The 15,056-nt window shown below is 45.5% G+C and overlaps 1 protein-coding gene across 1 annotated transcript; it reads right to left on the bottom strand.

The window, feature by feature from the left end:
• Nucleotides 1–8,963: 8,963 nt before the first annotated feature.
• Nucleotides 8,964–13,883, bottom strand: LOC137093673 (uncharacterized). The gene is made up of 2 exons (XM_067458510.1): nucleotides 12,346–13,883; nucleotides 8,964–9,036 (listed from the first exon to the last, which is right to left on the bottom strand). Exons 1-2 carry the CDS (start codon nucleotides 13,465–13,467, stop codon nucleotides 9,034–9,036), a joined length of 1,125 nt encoding a protein of 374 aa, XP_067314611.1. The 5' UTR covers nucleotides 13,468–13,883; the 3' UTR covers nucleotides 8,964–9,033.
• Nucleotides 13,884–15,056: the final 1,173 nt, after the last annotated feature.

Genomic DNA, 15,056 nt, shown 5'->3' with positions numbered 1-15,056 from the left:
TTGCCATTTTTAATGTCTTGAGAAGCACAGATCAGATCTAATGCAACAGAAGTATTCTGTTCCTGGTCTCAGTAAGACATATTTCTGCTGTGATGTGGAACAAACCCTTCCTAGAGTCCTAAAGTCCGGATTAGACTTGCAAATTCCCACTGTTTACTCCTGACTGGCATCTTACTGTAAAAGTTATTAATATTAATGTACCAATTTGCATTCTCCTTGAATACATTTTTGCTCTGTGTTTGCATGCTTTTATGTTGCTGTTTTGGTTGATTATTGATGAATTAAAAGTCGCAATGATACCTAGCTCTATGGGACTGCATTTAGGTGATGACATTGTCATAAAATTTGATCCGTTTCACATTAATATCACTTTATCTTTATGCTGTCAAACAACTGTGACATAATTTAAAGTCTGTTGAAATCCATAACATCTGTTAGGGTATATGTAGCCGATGGTTCAATTGGTGTTTTGCTTTAAAGGGTTACTTCAGCAATTACCATATGGCTTTGTATCCAACCCTGGAGTATATTCAACCCCCCCGGTGCCGATCATCTGCTTTTCTCTGCATTAAGAACGCCCACTTTAAATGTATGACCAATCACACAATAGTTCTCAGACACCCGCAAACTAAGTTGAAAACAAGTTGCGAGAACTCCCAAACCAGGGCTGCAAGAAAACAAAATTACGTCATTTTGTTCTTGGGAGCGAGAACTTTTTTCTTTATTCTTGCGGAGTATGTTGCAGCCTTTACTCATTATATTGAACAGACACGTTCAGTATTTAATTTAAGTGTCTGTTCTCTAACTCAGTCACAGTAATCCAGTAGCGGTGGCTTTGAGAATTGCCTCACAAGGGCAGCGAAGCATTCTGGGAATTGTAGTCTTTCATCCCCATGAGACAAAAATACATTTTCTGTCTTTTCTCAGCTAGAAGGCACCAAATTCAAAAATAATTTCATATTTCTACTACATTAATGACCCAGTTTAAATACAGATTCATCTTCCCAGCGCTGACGTACCCCTTAAAGGGGGGGTGAAACACTCAGTCAGTGTCATGTCAATCTTGAGTACCTATAGAGTAGCATTGCATCCTGCATATCTCAGAAAAGTCTTTATTTTTTTTATAATTATATAAGAAAGATGCGCTGTTCCGAGTCTTTCCGAAAAAAGCCGAGCGGGTGGGGGCGTGTCATGTGACCGGAGCTAAATAATGACGTGTGCAGCAGCGCGCTGCAGTGAGGAAAGTGAGTCGCTCTGTGAGGAAAGTGATTCGCTCTGTGAGGAAAGTGATTCGCTCAGTGAGGAAAGTGATTCGCCCGCCGCGTGAGGAAAGTGATTCGCTCTGTGAGGAAAGTGATTCGCTCTGTGAGGAAAGTGATTCGCTCAGTGAGGAAAGTGATTCGCCCGCCGCGTGAGGAAAGTGAGTCGCTCTGTGAGGAAAGTGATTCGCTCTGTGAGGAAAGTGATTCGCTCAGTGAGGAAAGTGATTCGCCCGCCGCGTGAGGAAAGTGAGTCGCTCTGTGAGGAAAGTGAGTCGCTCTGTGAGGAAAGTGAGTCGCTCTGTGAGGAAAGTGATTCGCTCTGTGAGGAAAGTGATTCGCTCAGTGAGGAAAGTGATTCGCCCGCCGCGTGAGGAAAGTGAGTCGCTCTGTGAGGAAAGTGAGTCGCTCTGTGAGGAAAGTGATTCGCCCGTCGCGTGAGGAAAGTGCTAATACAGATCGACCGCCGGCCTATCAGTGGGTAAGTCAGTAGCTACTGGTTATATCACCTGTTTAGCATCCTACAAACCAGCGCTTTGATGGGCGTAGCCTGTTGCTTTCGCTCTCTCCCTCGCTCTCTCTCACGCGCTTCCGGTAGAATTGTCCGTAAGGCCCATACAAGGAAATTCCGCCCCCGTTAACGTCAAAGGGGACGCATGATCTCAAAAAACTTGCCGAAACTTATGACTAACCGGAAGTAGTATTTTTGACAAAGAAATACTCCCATCAAACGTCCACCTTAACTTTTGAAACTTTGTCTATGTTTAGTATGGGATTCCAAGTCTTTAACAGTGTAAAAAGATCAGTATGCATGAAACAGCATTTCACCCCCCCTTTAAAGAAGCAAGTGATGGTGGGATGTGAAATTACTGTAGCTGTGACGATCTTTATTGTAACAGACAGTGGATTCGGTCCACCGTTTGCATGTCATTCTGATTAACTGGTATAACTTGCAGCTCACTGTGTACATTTGCATGCCACCTGTTTTCTGCGGTAAACAATTTGAAGCTTTTTTTCCCCCTTTTTGTTGAAAGAGATAATCATCAGTAATTCAACAAGTTGTTAATGTACCATTTAATATATGCATACTCAGTATCTGTCTTAACCTTATCTGTTTTGGATCGTAAGGCTAAAGATAACATTATTGTGCACACCTCCTCAACATCAAAAAAATGGGTTAACAGTCAGTCTAAGGTTATGTTTACACGAGACAGTTTTCTACTGAAAACGGAAGACTTTTTATGCATTTTATCTGTTCAATTACATGACAGCTTTGAAACCAGTTTTCAAAAGTATGCATTTTCAGGTCCCCAAAGTGCAAGGTTCTGAGGACGATACCTTTACTATCTCCATGTAAACAACAAAAACATGAATTTGTGAAACAGTGACATACACACACATATTACATGTTCACGCATGCGTATTACATGTTCACTGGGTTTTTGACATCACCAACTACTAGCCTAACATGCATAATACAGCTTTTTTAGTCAGTTTAGGTTTTCATGTGAACAGGGATCGTTTCGACAAAGTTGTTGTCTATTTTAAGTGCATTGTTGTCAAGTAAACATACACTTTGTGAAAACTACTTTTTTTTAACTTTAATTACTAATCTTTATTGTGTTTTTTTTGTTAATCCTTTTGATTATCAATATTTTTTTTTATTTATGTCTATGGTATCTGCCTCTAACTGTCTGATTTCCTCAACATCCGGAGCACAGTTCATATTTAACATCATGCTTCTGTGTGCCCTGCCGTTTCCCCCCCCACTCATTCAATTATGTAATGCTATTACATTTCATTGGAGGCCCAATCGAATCGGAAGATCAACATTCAATTTCCTCTGTGGTGGCAATCGTGGAAATATATGGCCGGGATAATTGAATTTCTTTGCCCATGTTTGTGAATTTTGTTGTTGACCTGTAGCAGAGCCTCAGGTGCACTGCTGAGCTATATGAGCACAGATCCAAAATGGCTGTAAAGGGAAGAAAGATATCTTTAGGTGAAGTATACAATTTGTTTGACTTTCAGAGTTGGTGGATTAGCAGGTTAAGCAGCTTGCTCCTATACAAAAACAGAACTTTGAGTCAGGGTGGTGAGATAGATTGGCAATTTGGCATTCACTTTTCTGAAAATGTTGAGATTTAATAATTTAGTTGCATTTTAATGAAAGCCTAAAATAGCCTTTTTGTTCAAGCCAGAAACTATGAAGACGCCACATCTTAAGAGCAACCACAGACAACCAAATGTTTCACTTCTATAAATGTCAAAACCAGTGTTGTGCAAGTTACTTCCAAACTGTAATATATTATAGATTACTTATTACTGCTATTTAAAAGTAATTCATTACATTACAATATTACTGTCTCAGAATTGTAATGCGTTACATTACTCCTGTATTACTTTTGAGTTACTTTCACCAAAATAACTTCAGAAATAGCTCTTAACATTCTCAAATATAGGCAGAGAGCATTTTACATCCAGTAGAAGGCGATATGATGAAGAATAATGACATGGGCCATCCAGGCTAACAATAGAGAATTGGCAAAAAAGTGAATGCTCAAGACAATGATTATTTATTATTTTAAAGGTAAAGTAATTATCTGGCAATATCTGGGAATAGCTTCTGTTCATAGACACAACAGAACTGTGTAAACTCTAAGTTATGACAATATGCGCATTTGTTCTTTTCTTATTGTTGCGACATTTGCGAGATAGTTATTTCGGTTTTAGAAAAAGGTTGTATTTGACTGCATTTGCATTTGAATAGCCTATACGTTCTTGTCCTTATTTCTGATAAACTAAGCAATGCGCATCCATCTCGCGAATGTACAGTAGGGATGAGACGGTGGGAAAATTTTCCCACCGGTTAATCAGTGTGATGACATCACCGGTATCTGGGCTTTTAAATCACTAGTCTATTTAACCGAAAGGAACATCCGCAGGGCCGCTTGGGCATTAATAACGGGAGCGGATGCAAAGCGAGTGCTTTCAAAGAATTCCTATAAAAGTTAAAGGGGGGGTGAAACACTCAGTTTCAGTCAATCTCATGTCAATCTTGAGTACCTATAGAGTAGTATTGCATCCTTCATATCTCCGAAAAGTCTTTCGTTTTATTATATTTATAAAAGAAATATGGGCTGTACCGAGTCTTTCCGGAAAAAACCGAGCGCCTGGAGGCGTATCGTGTGGGCGGAGCTAAAGAATGACGAATGTGCACAAAGCGGTGATGTCCTCAAGCGTGGAGAAACCCATGGCTATCTCAGCTAATACAGATAATGATCCAGAATCAAATCTGAGGGAGAAATAAATTGAACAGGAGAAACGGCAACATCAGGATGTCCGTCTCTGTGGTATGTACTGTATTTAGGGGCCTTTGTGTGTCTTTACGCGCAGTTTATGAGGACATGATTCGGTTTATGGACTATTGTATGTGACTAGACCTTAGAGGTAGCAAGCAAAACGGTTTTGCACGTCAGAGTCAGAATAGTGTAACGTTATACAGAACAACAATGGAGTAACCGTTAGCGCATTTGAATGACGAAGCACGCGATCGTATCGTTTACTGATGTTTACTCATGCGACGGTAGCCAATAGCAGAGACATTTGAAGTTGATTTACTCACCGGCTGCTTCCAAAGCAGGACCGCTCTGTCAAAAACACACTTCTTTGGTATGATTTGGTGAAGTCCTGTGACAGCAGTGACCGTGGAAATCCACTTTGCGACGCGACTGAAGCGATGCCTTGAAGCTTCCCGTCTGCGTTCAAATCGGTTCAAATGCAGCGCTGCCTTCCCGGAATGCTGTGCTGAAGCGTTGAAGTCGCTCGACGTCACCCATAGGAATAAAGTGGAGCGCGGCGCGTCATAAGTGTTAACGGACGACTGGATCTGCACCTGAGAGACTGTTTACGGCGTGCATTTCCTCTCTCTCCCTCTAGTTACGCGCGCGCGCACCCTACCGGGAGAAGAGCCCGTACAGCCCATACAAGGACCTTCCGATCTATTTAACGTCAAGTAGACCCATACTCGAAAAAAACTCGCCGAAACTTGTGAGAAACCGGAAGGAGTATTTTTAACACAGAAATACTCCATCAAACGTCCAACATTAGTTTTTGAAACTTTGTCTATGTTTAGGTTGGGAATCCAAGTCTTTAACAGTGTAAAAAGCTCAGTATGCATGAAACAGCATTTCACCCCCCCTTTAAGCTTCCATATGAACTGAAAACGCGCCAGTGCGCGCACACCGTGAATGACAGCTCGTTAGTAAATGCGCGCTCTCTGCGGCCAAGCAGATTTTAGTTTCGGTTTAAAATTAGCCTATTATTCTTAATGAAATACACAATGACAAACCCCCTTTAATAGGCGCTTTTACATTTCACTTTGAAACCAAATCTTCCACGATCATCTGTCAGCTAAAGATCACATGTTCAGCTCATGCTTAGCAGACACCTTCCGTTTTTATTTGAACGGCCTGTTCTCTAACTGAACTAAATTACTTTATTACTATAAAAAAATCTAAATGACGGTGTCACGGTGTGCAGTAGTCTTATTCTGTCATCTTCACCCAAGTGTTGTTTATATAGGCATTAGGCCATTAGGCCATTTGGCTCAGCAGCGCGCGCCTTGTCTCTCGTCCGTTCTTCGACGCGCTTGTCGTTGTGCTATTCTTTGAAACGACAGAGCCTTTAAACCTTCTTTAGCCACTTTTCCACTGGCCAGCTCGAGCACAGAGGCTAAAATCATGCCTGCGGCACTTCTGTAAAATCCACAATAAACATTTACGCCTTCACTGGACTACACACAATATCCAAATGTACACCAGCAAGAGGGAGATGAATTGAAGTACTGAATTGAAGGAAAATGAAGTAAATCGCTATACAAAAATATATCAGAAGCTGTCATTTAGTATTTAATTACTAACCTGGACACCACACGCGGCTATTGAATGACCACGAACAGGTAATAACTTGCATTTTTCATGCGTTAAAGCCCCACTTGGCTACTTTTGCTCTCGGGGTCCCCCTACAGTTTGGAAAAAATAATGTCCTCAACTACTGTCGTAAGAGCTGTCATCCTACAACAGGGGATGCCATCGCGCGTGCATTTGTTGACATGACAACCCTGATAGCCCTGAACTAGTGATGCGCGGTTCGTCTCATAACCCGCGGACCCCGTATGTCTATTTAATGGTCGCGGGTGCTCGGCGTGTTGTAAAAATATATACAGTGGTGCGGTGCGGGCCAAATAACTTCATAAAAGCGTCCCGCGGGTCGGTGCAGCACTAACAGTTCCCCTGAAAACTGCAAGAGGAGTTCTTCTGGCGTTGCGTGTGAAATGTCTTCATCCCAGGTAACGTTACAGTCAGTGGCATATGTTTCAGCATGTCATATGAATATAATTTCATGGGTTTTATTTTTTTCAAACGCCAAATAATCACGATGCTCACGTTTACAAGCCAGCGTCATTATAGTAGTCTATTGGTTACCGTTTTACAGAATCTATATGATACTTCAGTTCAATGTTTGAGTGGTAGCTCACCGTAACAAGCAGGACAGCATCGGTCGGGCACACCTCCTTCAGCTCACGACAACGAGCAAACGCTGGTCACATTTTGATCCTTGTCCTGCCTTTAATCCCATCATTTTTTCATTTCCTCTTATTGCTTTCCTCCAACAAAACCTTTTCTTTCTTATTTGTCTCTGCTGCTTCGGACATGACTATATTATCCAACGAACAAAGTTGGGCTCGCGCGTCCGAATGTAAGGAATTGTGTGTGTTGGTGGAAGTGACGTATATGCCGTAAAGCAGTCGAATTTTGTAGTTCTTTTCTTTTTCTCGGGTTACTACCCGAAACCCGAAGTTTAAAAGTACGATTAAAAACGATACAGACCCCATCAGGCTATGGCAGACGTGTCATTCAACCTATTGTAAGTCGATTTATCATCACAAGAGTCTTAAAAAATATATTATGAAGGTTGAAAAGTTACCTAGTGCTGCTTTAATGTATCGCGCCTTTTTTCCTTTTCCTTTTTTGTTTTATTGTATTGGGGGGGGGGGGGGGGGGTAACGCAAGCGTTTCTGGAAATGTACCGAGTAAAATATTACTGAAAATTGATTAGTAATGCCTTACACTACTGCGTTACAGCAAAAAGTAATAAGTTACTGTAATGTATTACTTTTGTAATGCGTTACTCCCAACACTGGTCAAAACTGGTATATTCTCGTTATAGTGAATAGTTGGCATCAGCTTAATTTGGGAACACTATTGTGTGTGTGTGTGTGTGTGTCCTGGTAAATTCTACATTATAGGGACAAAATGTCCCCACAAAAATGGCAATATCTAAAATCCTTGTCCTTGTGGGGATACTTTTGGTCCCCCATGATACTAATGTTTTAAAAATGTAAAAGAAGAAAGTTTTCTGTTTTCGGTAGGTACTGTAAAAAAACAAAAACGTAACAAAATGGTAAATCTCTGGCAGCAAAGTTTACAGACAGATTCAGTAAAAAAAACATTTTATAAAATTACGTTCAATAAAACGTAAAAATACAGAGAATATTTACAATTAAAAAATTAAATTACAGTATATTGCTGTTAATAAACATTTATTAAACAGTAGAAAACTGATAAATTATATTAAAGTATACATAAAACAATAATTTTACACTAGGTAATTTTCAAGTGAATCTCAGCAAATTTAAGGTTTTTATGATTTATAAATCTGCTCTGTCTATCTACAGTAATTTACTTTTAAAATACAAGATATTATTTATAAAAATTCATTAAGCACAAATTCAAAAACAAATGTTTGCATATTTACAGTATTAATCTTTATTTTTACAGAACCACTCACAACTTCAACCTCTAAATTAAGTAGACCTATACTTGTACATAAATAGCAACCATTACAGCCAATTTGCAAAATTTACAAAATATAGTACAGAATCTGCACATTTATAGTATTAGTCATTGTACATAACACATTATATGTCAAGTTACTTCAGGAAATACAAGCTTAGTATATCATTTAGAATATGCGAAAATATATTTACATTAAAATAAAATTATCTTTAATATTTTAAAAACTGTAACATCGCAGTTATTTTATACATGTACAATTACATTTTATCTAAAGCAACTTGAAGAGTATGGAAGCAGCAATTTGTGCAGTGACAATTTCTAGTTAGTTTAGCAATTATTATTATTTTTTGTTAAATAAAAAAGATCTAGATTTAATGGGTCAAGTGTTCACAAAAAGATGCATCTTTAGTGGTCTCCTAAAATGGCTGGAGTTAGTCAGGTTATTCCACCAGCATGGAACAGTCCAGGTAAAGGTCTGTGAAAATGATTTTGTGCCTGTCTGGGATAGCACCACAATGCGCCATTCGCCTTCAGAACTCAAGTTTTTGGAGGGCGTATAAATCTGAAGCGGTGAGTTTAGGTGTAGGGGTGCAGAACCAGTTCTTGTTCTGTAAACAAAAATTGATGCCAGTGGCTGGAACATGAGTGTAGCAAAGTTCGATATAAGGAGGAAGGAAGAGGACAAGGGGTCGGCTGGACGGTTGATGCTTTCTCTTTATTTTCTCAATAAACTTGTCAGCACACACACATTCAAGTGTGGAATCTCATAACACGATCTCTCGATCACTTCCGGGTCGGCACTTCCGGCTTCCGGTACTCAGTCTCAATACATGGGGGTTCGCATCAACCGTCCGGGTTCTCTCTCTCTCCTCGATCTCCGGTTCCACTGCTGTTTTATCCCCTCTCCGCGCTCATTACTAGAACAAGAGACAGGTGTTATTAATCTGCTTCCAACCCACTCACGTACCGCTTGTCCCGCGGCTCTCTCTCCCGCTGCAGACCTCGCTGAACCACGCCCCCCTTGCCACATACCCCCACCGCCCGACTCAGGCCGGGGAGCCGTCCGGCCTGCAGCCCCCCCCCCCCATTTCTGGAGAGGAAGTCGGCCACAGCCATCTGAGCACCCGGCCTGTGGACCACCTGGAACTTAAAAGGCTGAAGAGCTAGATACCAACGGGTGATCCGCGCGTTGGTATCCTTCATGCGGTGGAGCCACTGGAGAGGAGCGTGGTCCGAACAGAGGGTGAACTCCCGCCCCAGAAGGTAGTAGCGGAGAGTGAGAACGGCCCACCTGATGGCAAGGCACTCTTTTTCGATGGTGCTGTACTTAGCCTCTCTCTTCGAGAGCTTACGGCTAATGTACAGCACCGGCCGCTCTCCCCCCTCCACCTCCTGGGCCAGGACTGCGCCCAGCCCCCTGTCCGACGCGTCAGTCTGCAACAGAAAAGGGAGAGAAAAGTCAGGGGAGTGTAAAAGCGGCCCGCCACATAGAGCAGCCTTAACTCGGGTGAAGGCCTGCTGGCACGGCTCCGTCCATTGGACCGTATCTGGTAGCCCCTTTTTAGTAAGGTCAGTCAGGGGGCTGGTGAGGTCCGAATAATTTGGTATAAACCGTCTATAATATCCCGCCAGCCCCAAGAACTGCCTTACCTCCTTTTTGGTCTTGGGCCTCGGGCAGGTTGCAATTGCGGCGGTCTTATCAATTTGGGGACGCACCTGCCCATGACCCAAGTGGAAGCCCAGATACCTTACCTCCACCCGCCCAATTGCACACTTCTTCGGGTTGGCCGTGAGCCCCGCTCCCCTCAACGACCTCAAGACCGCCCGGACATGTTGCATATGCCGCTGCCAATCGTGACTGTAAATCACGATGTCGTCCAGGTAGGCAGCAGCATATGCGGCATGGGGACGCAAAATCCTGTCCATGAGGCGCTGAAAGGTAGCGGGTGCCCCGAACAAACCGAAGGGAAGCGTGACGAATTGGTGCAATCCGAACGGCGTGGTGAAGGCTGTTTTTTCTTTGGACAATGGAGACAAGGGGATCTGCCAATAGCCCTTCGTTAAGTCCAATGTCGAATAAAATCGAGCCGTGCCGAGCCGATCAAGCAACTCGTCAACCCGCGGCATTGGATACGCGTCGAATTTCGACACTGCGTTCACCTTGCGGTAGTCCACACAGAACCTGACCGAGCCGTCGGTTTTAGGGACCAAAACGATCGGGCTCGCCCAGTCACTGTTGGACTCCTCTATTACTCCCATATCGAGCATTGCCCCTAATTCTTCCTGAACTACTTTTTTTTTGTGTTCAGGTAAACGATACGGCCGGCTGCGAACTACCACGCCCGGCTCGGTCTCGATATGGTGCTGAATTAAGTCGGTACGGCCCGGTAGGGGCGAGAACACGTCGGCGAATTCCGCCTGTAGTTTTGAGAGATCAGTGAGTTGGGACGGTGAGAGGTGATCTCCCCCAGGGGCCAGTGCGACCGATTGTGCTTTGATGCTCGCCTCTGGCCCGAGATCATCCTCTCCCCCGATCACCGTCGCCAACAACACTGATTCGACCTCATTCCATTTCTTCAGGAGATTGAGGTGATATATTTGCCGTGCTCCGTTCCTATCGGACCGTATCACTTCATAATCGAGGTCTCCAACCTGTCGAGCGACCTCAAACGGCCCCTGCCATTTCGACATTAATTTAGAGCTCGATGTCGGGAGTAATACAAGCACTTTCTCTCCCGGTGTGAATTTGCGTAGTCTCGTACCCCTGTTATACGACCGGCTTTGGCGGTCCTGGGCTTGCAACAAATTCTCCCTAGATAGCCGCCCCAAGGTGTGGAGTTTTGTTCGCAAGTCCAGCACATATTGAATTTCGTTTTTGGCCAAAGAAGGCCCCTCCTCCCAAGTTTCTCGTAGGCGTCCAGCACCCCACGGGGCTGTCGTCCGTAGAGAAGCTCGAAGGGGGAAAACCCCGTGGAGGCTTGCGGGACCTCTCGCACAGCGAATAAGAGGGGTTCTAACCACCGATCCCAATTTTTGGCGTCTTCCTGTACGAATTTACGGATCATGGATTTAAGAGTGCGATTAAATCGTTCGACCAAGCCGTCTGTTTGTGGGTGATAGACGCTTGTCCGAATCGATTTGATGCCCAATAACCCGTATAATTCGCTTAACGTGCGTGACATAAACGCCGTGCCTTGATCAGTGAGGATTTCCTTCGGAATCCCCACTCGGGAGATTAAACGGAACAGTGCGTCCGCAACACTCTTCGCCGAGATGTTGCGGAGAGCCACTGCCTCCGGATATCGTGTTGCGTAGTCCACGATAACTAGCGCAAAACGATGTCCGCGTGCGGATCGCTCTAATGGCCCGATGAGGTCCATCGCAATTCTCTCGAAGGGGACCTGCATTAATGGAAGGGGGCGCAATGGCGCTTTTGGGGAGGCCAGGGGATTCACCAACTGACATTCAGGACAAGACGCGCACCACCTGCGCACATTGTCGTGAATGCCTGGCCAAAAAAATCGGGTCATTAAACGATTCAGCGTGGCCGCCTGTCCCAGGTGGCCCGCCATCGGGTTAGAGTGAGCCGCCTGGAAAAGCATTTCCCGGCGGCTCTTTGGTACTAACAACTGGGTTGTATCCACTTTTGTCTGAGCGTCTTGGGTCACTCGATACAACCTATCCTTAATTATGGCAAAATAAGGATACGTGACGGGCAAGGCGGGTTGAAGGGACTGACCGTCGATAGTGCGGACCTGTTGGAAAGCATGTTTTAGGGTATCGTCTTGAGACTGCTCCAGAGGGAAGTCATCGCGGTCCGAGAGAATCAGTCTCTCGACCCCGCTCGGTTCCTCTGAAGCAGTTCCCGAGGGTCCCGTATCAGTCTCACCAACCTGCACTCGCACCGCCCCGTTCCTAGCCTTGTTCCCCCAAGCGGCATCCGCACATATCGACCCCAATAACGCCGGAAAGGCGGGCCAATTTGTCCCCAGAATTAGCGGATGCCGGAGGTGGGGACTAACCGCCACCTCAACACTATGATTTTCTCCCCTAAACTGTATCGTGACTGGGACAACCGGATATTCCACCACATCCCCGTGCACACACCGCACCTTAACCATGCGGCTTGTATCCAATGCCCCAGGCTGCATCAGGCTTTGATGGATCGAGGTTTGGTTACAGCCTGAATCCACCAAAGCCTGATATGTACCCCCCTTGATACTCACAGGAACTTGGTACTCTCCTGCTTGATCAGGGGTGGCCCGCTGAACGTCCGGGACCCGGATCATTGTCCCGATGTCCATCATTGGACATCGGTCCACAAAATGGTCCGGGTCGCCGCACCGCCAGCAGGCCAGCCCAGGCCTGCCCGCCGCCCCTGCGGCGGGGAGTGGGTTGGAATATGAGCGCGGAGGGGGGGTGGAACCGGAACCGTTATCCCCGCCCGACCCCAGCAGCCCCGCCCCCCTGGGCGGGGCCCTCGAACTCCCGTACTGCCCTGGGCCCATTCCACCCCGACCTCTGGGGGGAATGCGAGGGGGCCCTGGAGGGCGGGACCTAGGGAGAGGGACAGGGTGAGAAGGAGAGACAGAGGGGGGAGAGAGAGAGGGAGAGGTTAGTCGGGGTTCGCCGACCCCTGGGCACGCCACCAGATGGTCCTCCGCCAGGTTGATGGCCGTCGTCAGCGACGTGGGCCGGTGGCACTGGACCCACTCGGCGGTCTTCTTGGGTAGCCGAGCGATGAACTGCTCCAGTACCACCAGATCGACGATGTGGTCCACGTCGCTTCCACCGGCCAATAGCCATTTGCGGCAGGCGTCCCGGAGCTGGTGGGCCATCGCGAAGGGCCGGCCGGTCTCCCCCCACTCTAGCGAGCGGAAACGCTGACGGTGCTGTTCGGGGGTCCGACCGACCCGCTGGATGATGGCCCTCTTCAGATCTTCGTAATCCAGGAGGTTCGCCACCGGCAGTTGTTGGGCGGCCGCCTGGGCTTCTCCGGTGAGCAGTGGAATAAGGCGCACCGGCCACTGTGCCCGGGGCCACCCGCAGGCCTCCGCCGCTTTTTGAAATAGGTCAATGAAGGCCTCGGGATCGTCCTGTGGCCCCATCTTGTGTAGGGGCACGTGGACCGGTGCGCTGGCGAGCCCGGCGGCTTCGGTGCGAACCTCCCGGTCTATCCAGCTCCGGAACCTCTCGCGGTCCTCTTGCTGGCCGCGGACGATGGCCTCGAATCGGCGCTCCTGGTCCGCCCGCAGCTCCAGCATTGACTGATGTTGTTCCTGGTGGAGGGCCGCGAGAGAGGTGATAATGTCCGCAAACGGCGTGGCGGAGGGCGTTGGAGTAGTCATGGCGGCGGCGCGGTCCTACTTCCTTCCCGGGTTTCGGCACCACTGTAGCAAAGTTCGATATAAGGAGGAAGGAAGAGGACAAGGGGTCGGCTGGACGGTTGATGCTTTCTCTTTATTTTCTCAATAAACTTGTCAGCACACACACATTCAAGTGTGGAATCTCATAACACGATCTCTCGATCACTTCCGGGTCGGCACTTCCGGCTTCCGGTACTCAGTCTCAATACATGGGGGTTCGCATCAACCGTCCGGGTTCTCTCTCTCTCCTCGATCTCCGGTTCCACTGCTGTTTTATCCCCTCTCCGCGCTCATTACTAGAACAAGAGACAGGTGTTATTAATCTGCTTCCAACCCACTCACGTACCGCTTGTCCCGCGGCTCTCTCTCCCGCTGCAGACCTCGCTGAACCACGCCCCCCTTGCCACAATGAGCTTGGATGACAAGTTGTGTAGCATGTTCCGATAGGAATGGCCTGATCATCCCAATTCTGTACAAGGCAAATCTGCAAGATCAGGCAGTTCTAGCAATGTGGTCTGTGACGTTTAACTGATCAGTTATAACACAAAGGCAGGGCTGGCTGAAACCACGAACACTTCCGTCTTGGCGAGGTTGAGTTGAAGGTTAAGGTCATCCAGTTGAAGGTCTGATATTTCCATCAAGCAGGCTGAGATGCGAGCAGCTACCGGCTGACCATCCGGCTGGAAGCAAGGGTAGAGAGATGTGTCAGGATAGCAGTGATAGGAAGCGCCATGTTTCGTAATGATTCTGGTTACAATTACAACAAAAATACTGTACAAAACAGCTGCATGATAAGATGCAAATTTGTTGAATAAGAAGAACAGAGCACTTATTCCTCATCTGCATTACAATGCTCATCTGCTGTAGTCTCCAGTCTTTCCTGAAATCTCACAAAAAATAAAAATCAATAAAAAATACAAATAAAAAACATATTACATGAATTCAAAAAGCATATGTTTACCTGAGACAATGGAAAACCTTAAACTACTGTTCTCTGGAAGCAGAACTAAATGTATAGTATTTATAATTAAAGTAAAATTATATTACTTTGACTTATCTGCATCATATTGCTATCAAGGGGTGTAACGTTAACTGTCCAATCATCTGGATCTACGCAATTTTCATAACCAACTAACGTTATCCAATCTTCTTATGAGTCAATTACTTAATCAATGACAATTTCCTCAGGGCATCCCCCCAAAAATGTATTAATTAATTGAAAGATTAATATATGCATACTGTGCGGTTTTGTAAGCAATATGATTTTATTATGTTCGTATTTTAGTTTCATCTGCTTTCCTGTAACATTAGGCCTATAGTTCATCGTTTCAAGAGACTGAGATAATGGCAGTAACGTTTACTAACGTTACCATATATAAACAACCTTTCAAACTTTATGAATGGCGTTAGCTAGGTTACGTTAATCATTCTTATTTAAAACTTGGAAGGAAATTAAAATTGAAATAGGCCTGCTGCGATGTTCAGTGTTTCACTCACAACAGTAGTAATGTAACTGAACACCGATTTGAAATGTTAACAATAGCTTTAAAACAATTACCAACACAAATGTG

This window comes from Pseudorasbora parva, chromosome 12 (genome assembly GCF_024679245.1).
Source record: "Pseudorasbora parva isolate DD20220531a chromosome 12, ASM2467924v1, whole genome shotgun sequence".
NCBI classification, from domain to species: Eukaryota; Metazoa; Chordata; class Actinopteri; order Cypriniformes; family Gobionidae; genus Pseudorasbora; species Pseudorasbora parva.
Note: the sequence above shows the minus strand (reverse complement) of the source record. Positions and strands in the feature narration are given on the sequence as shown.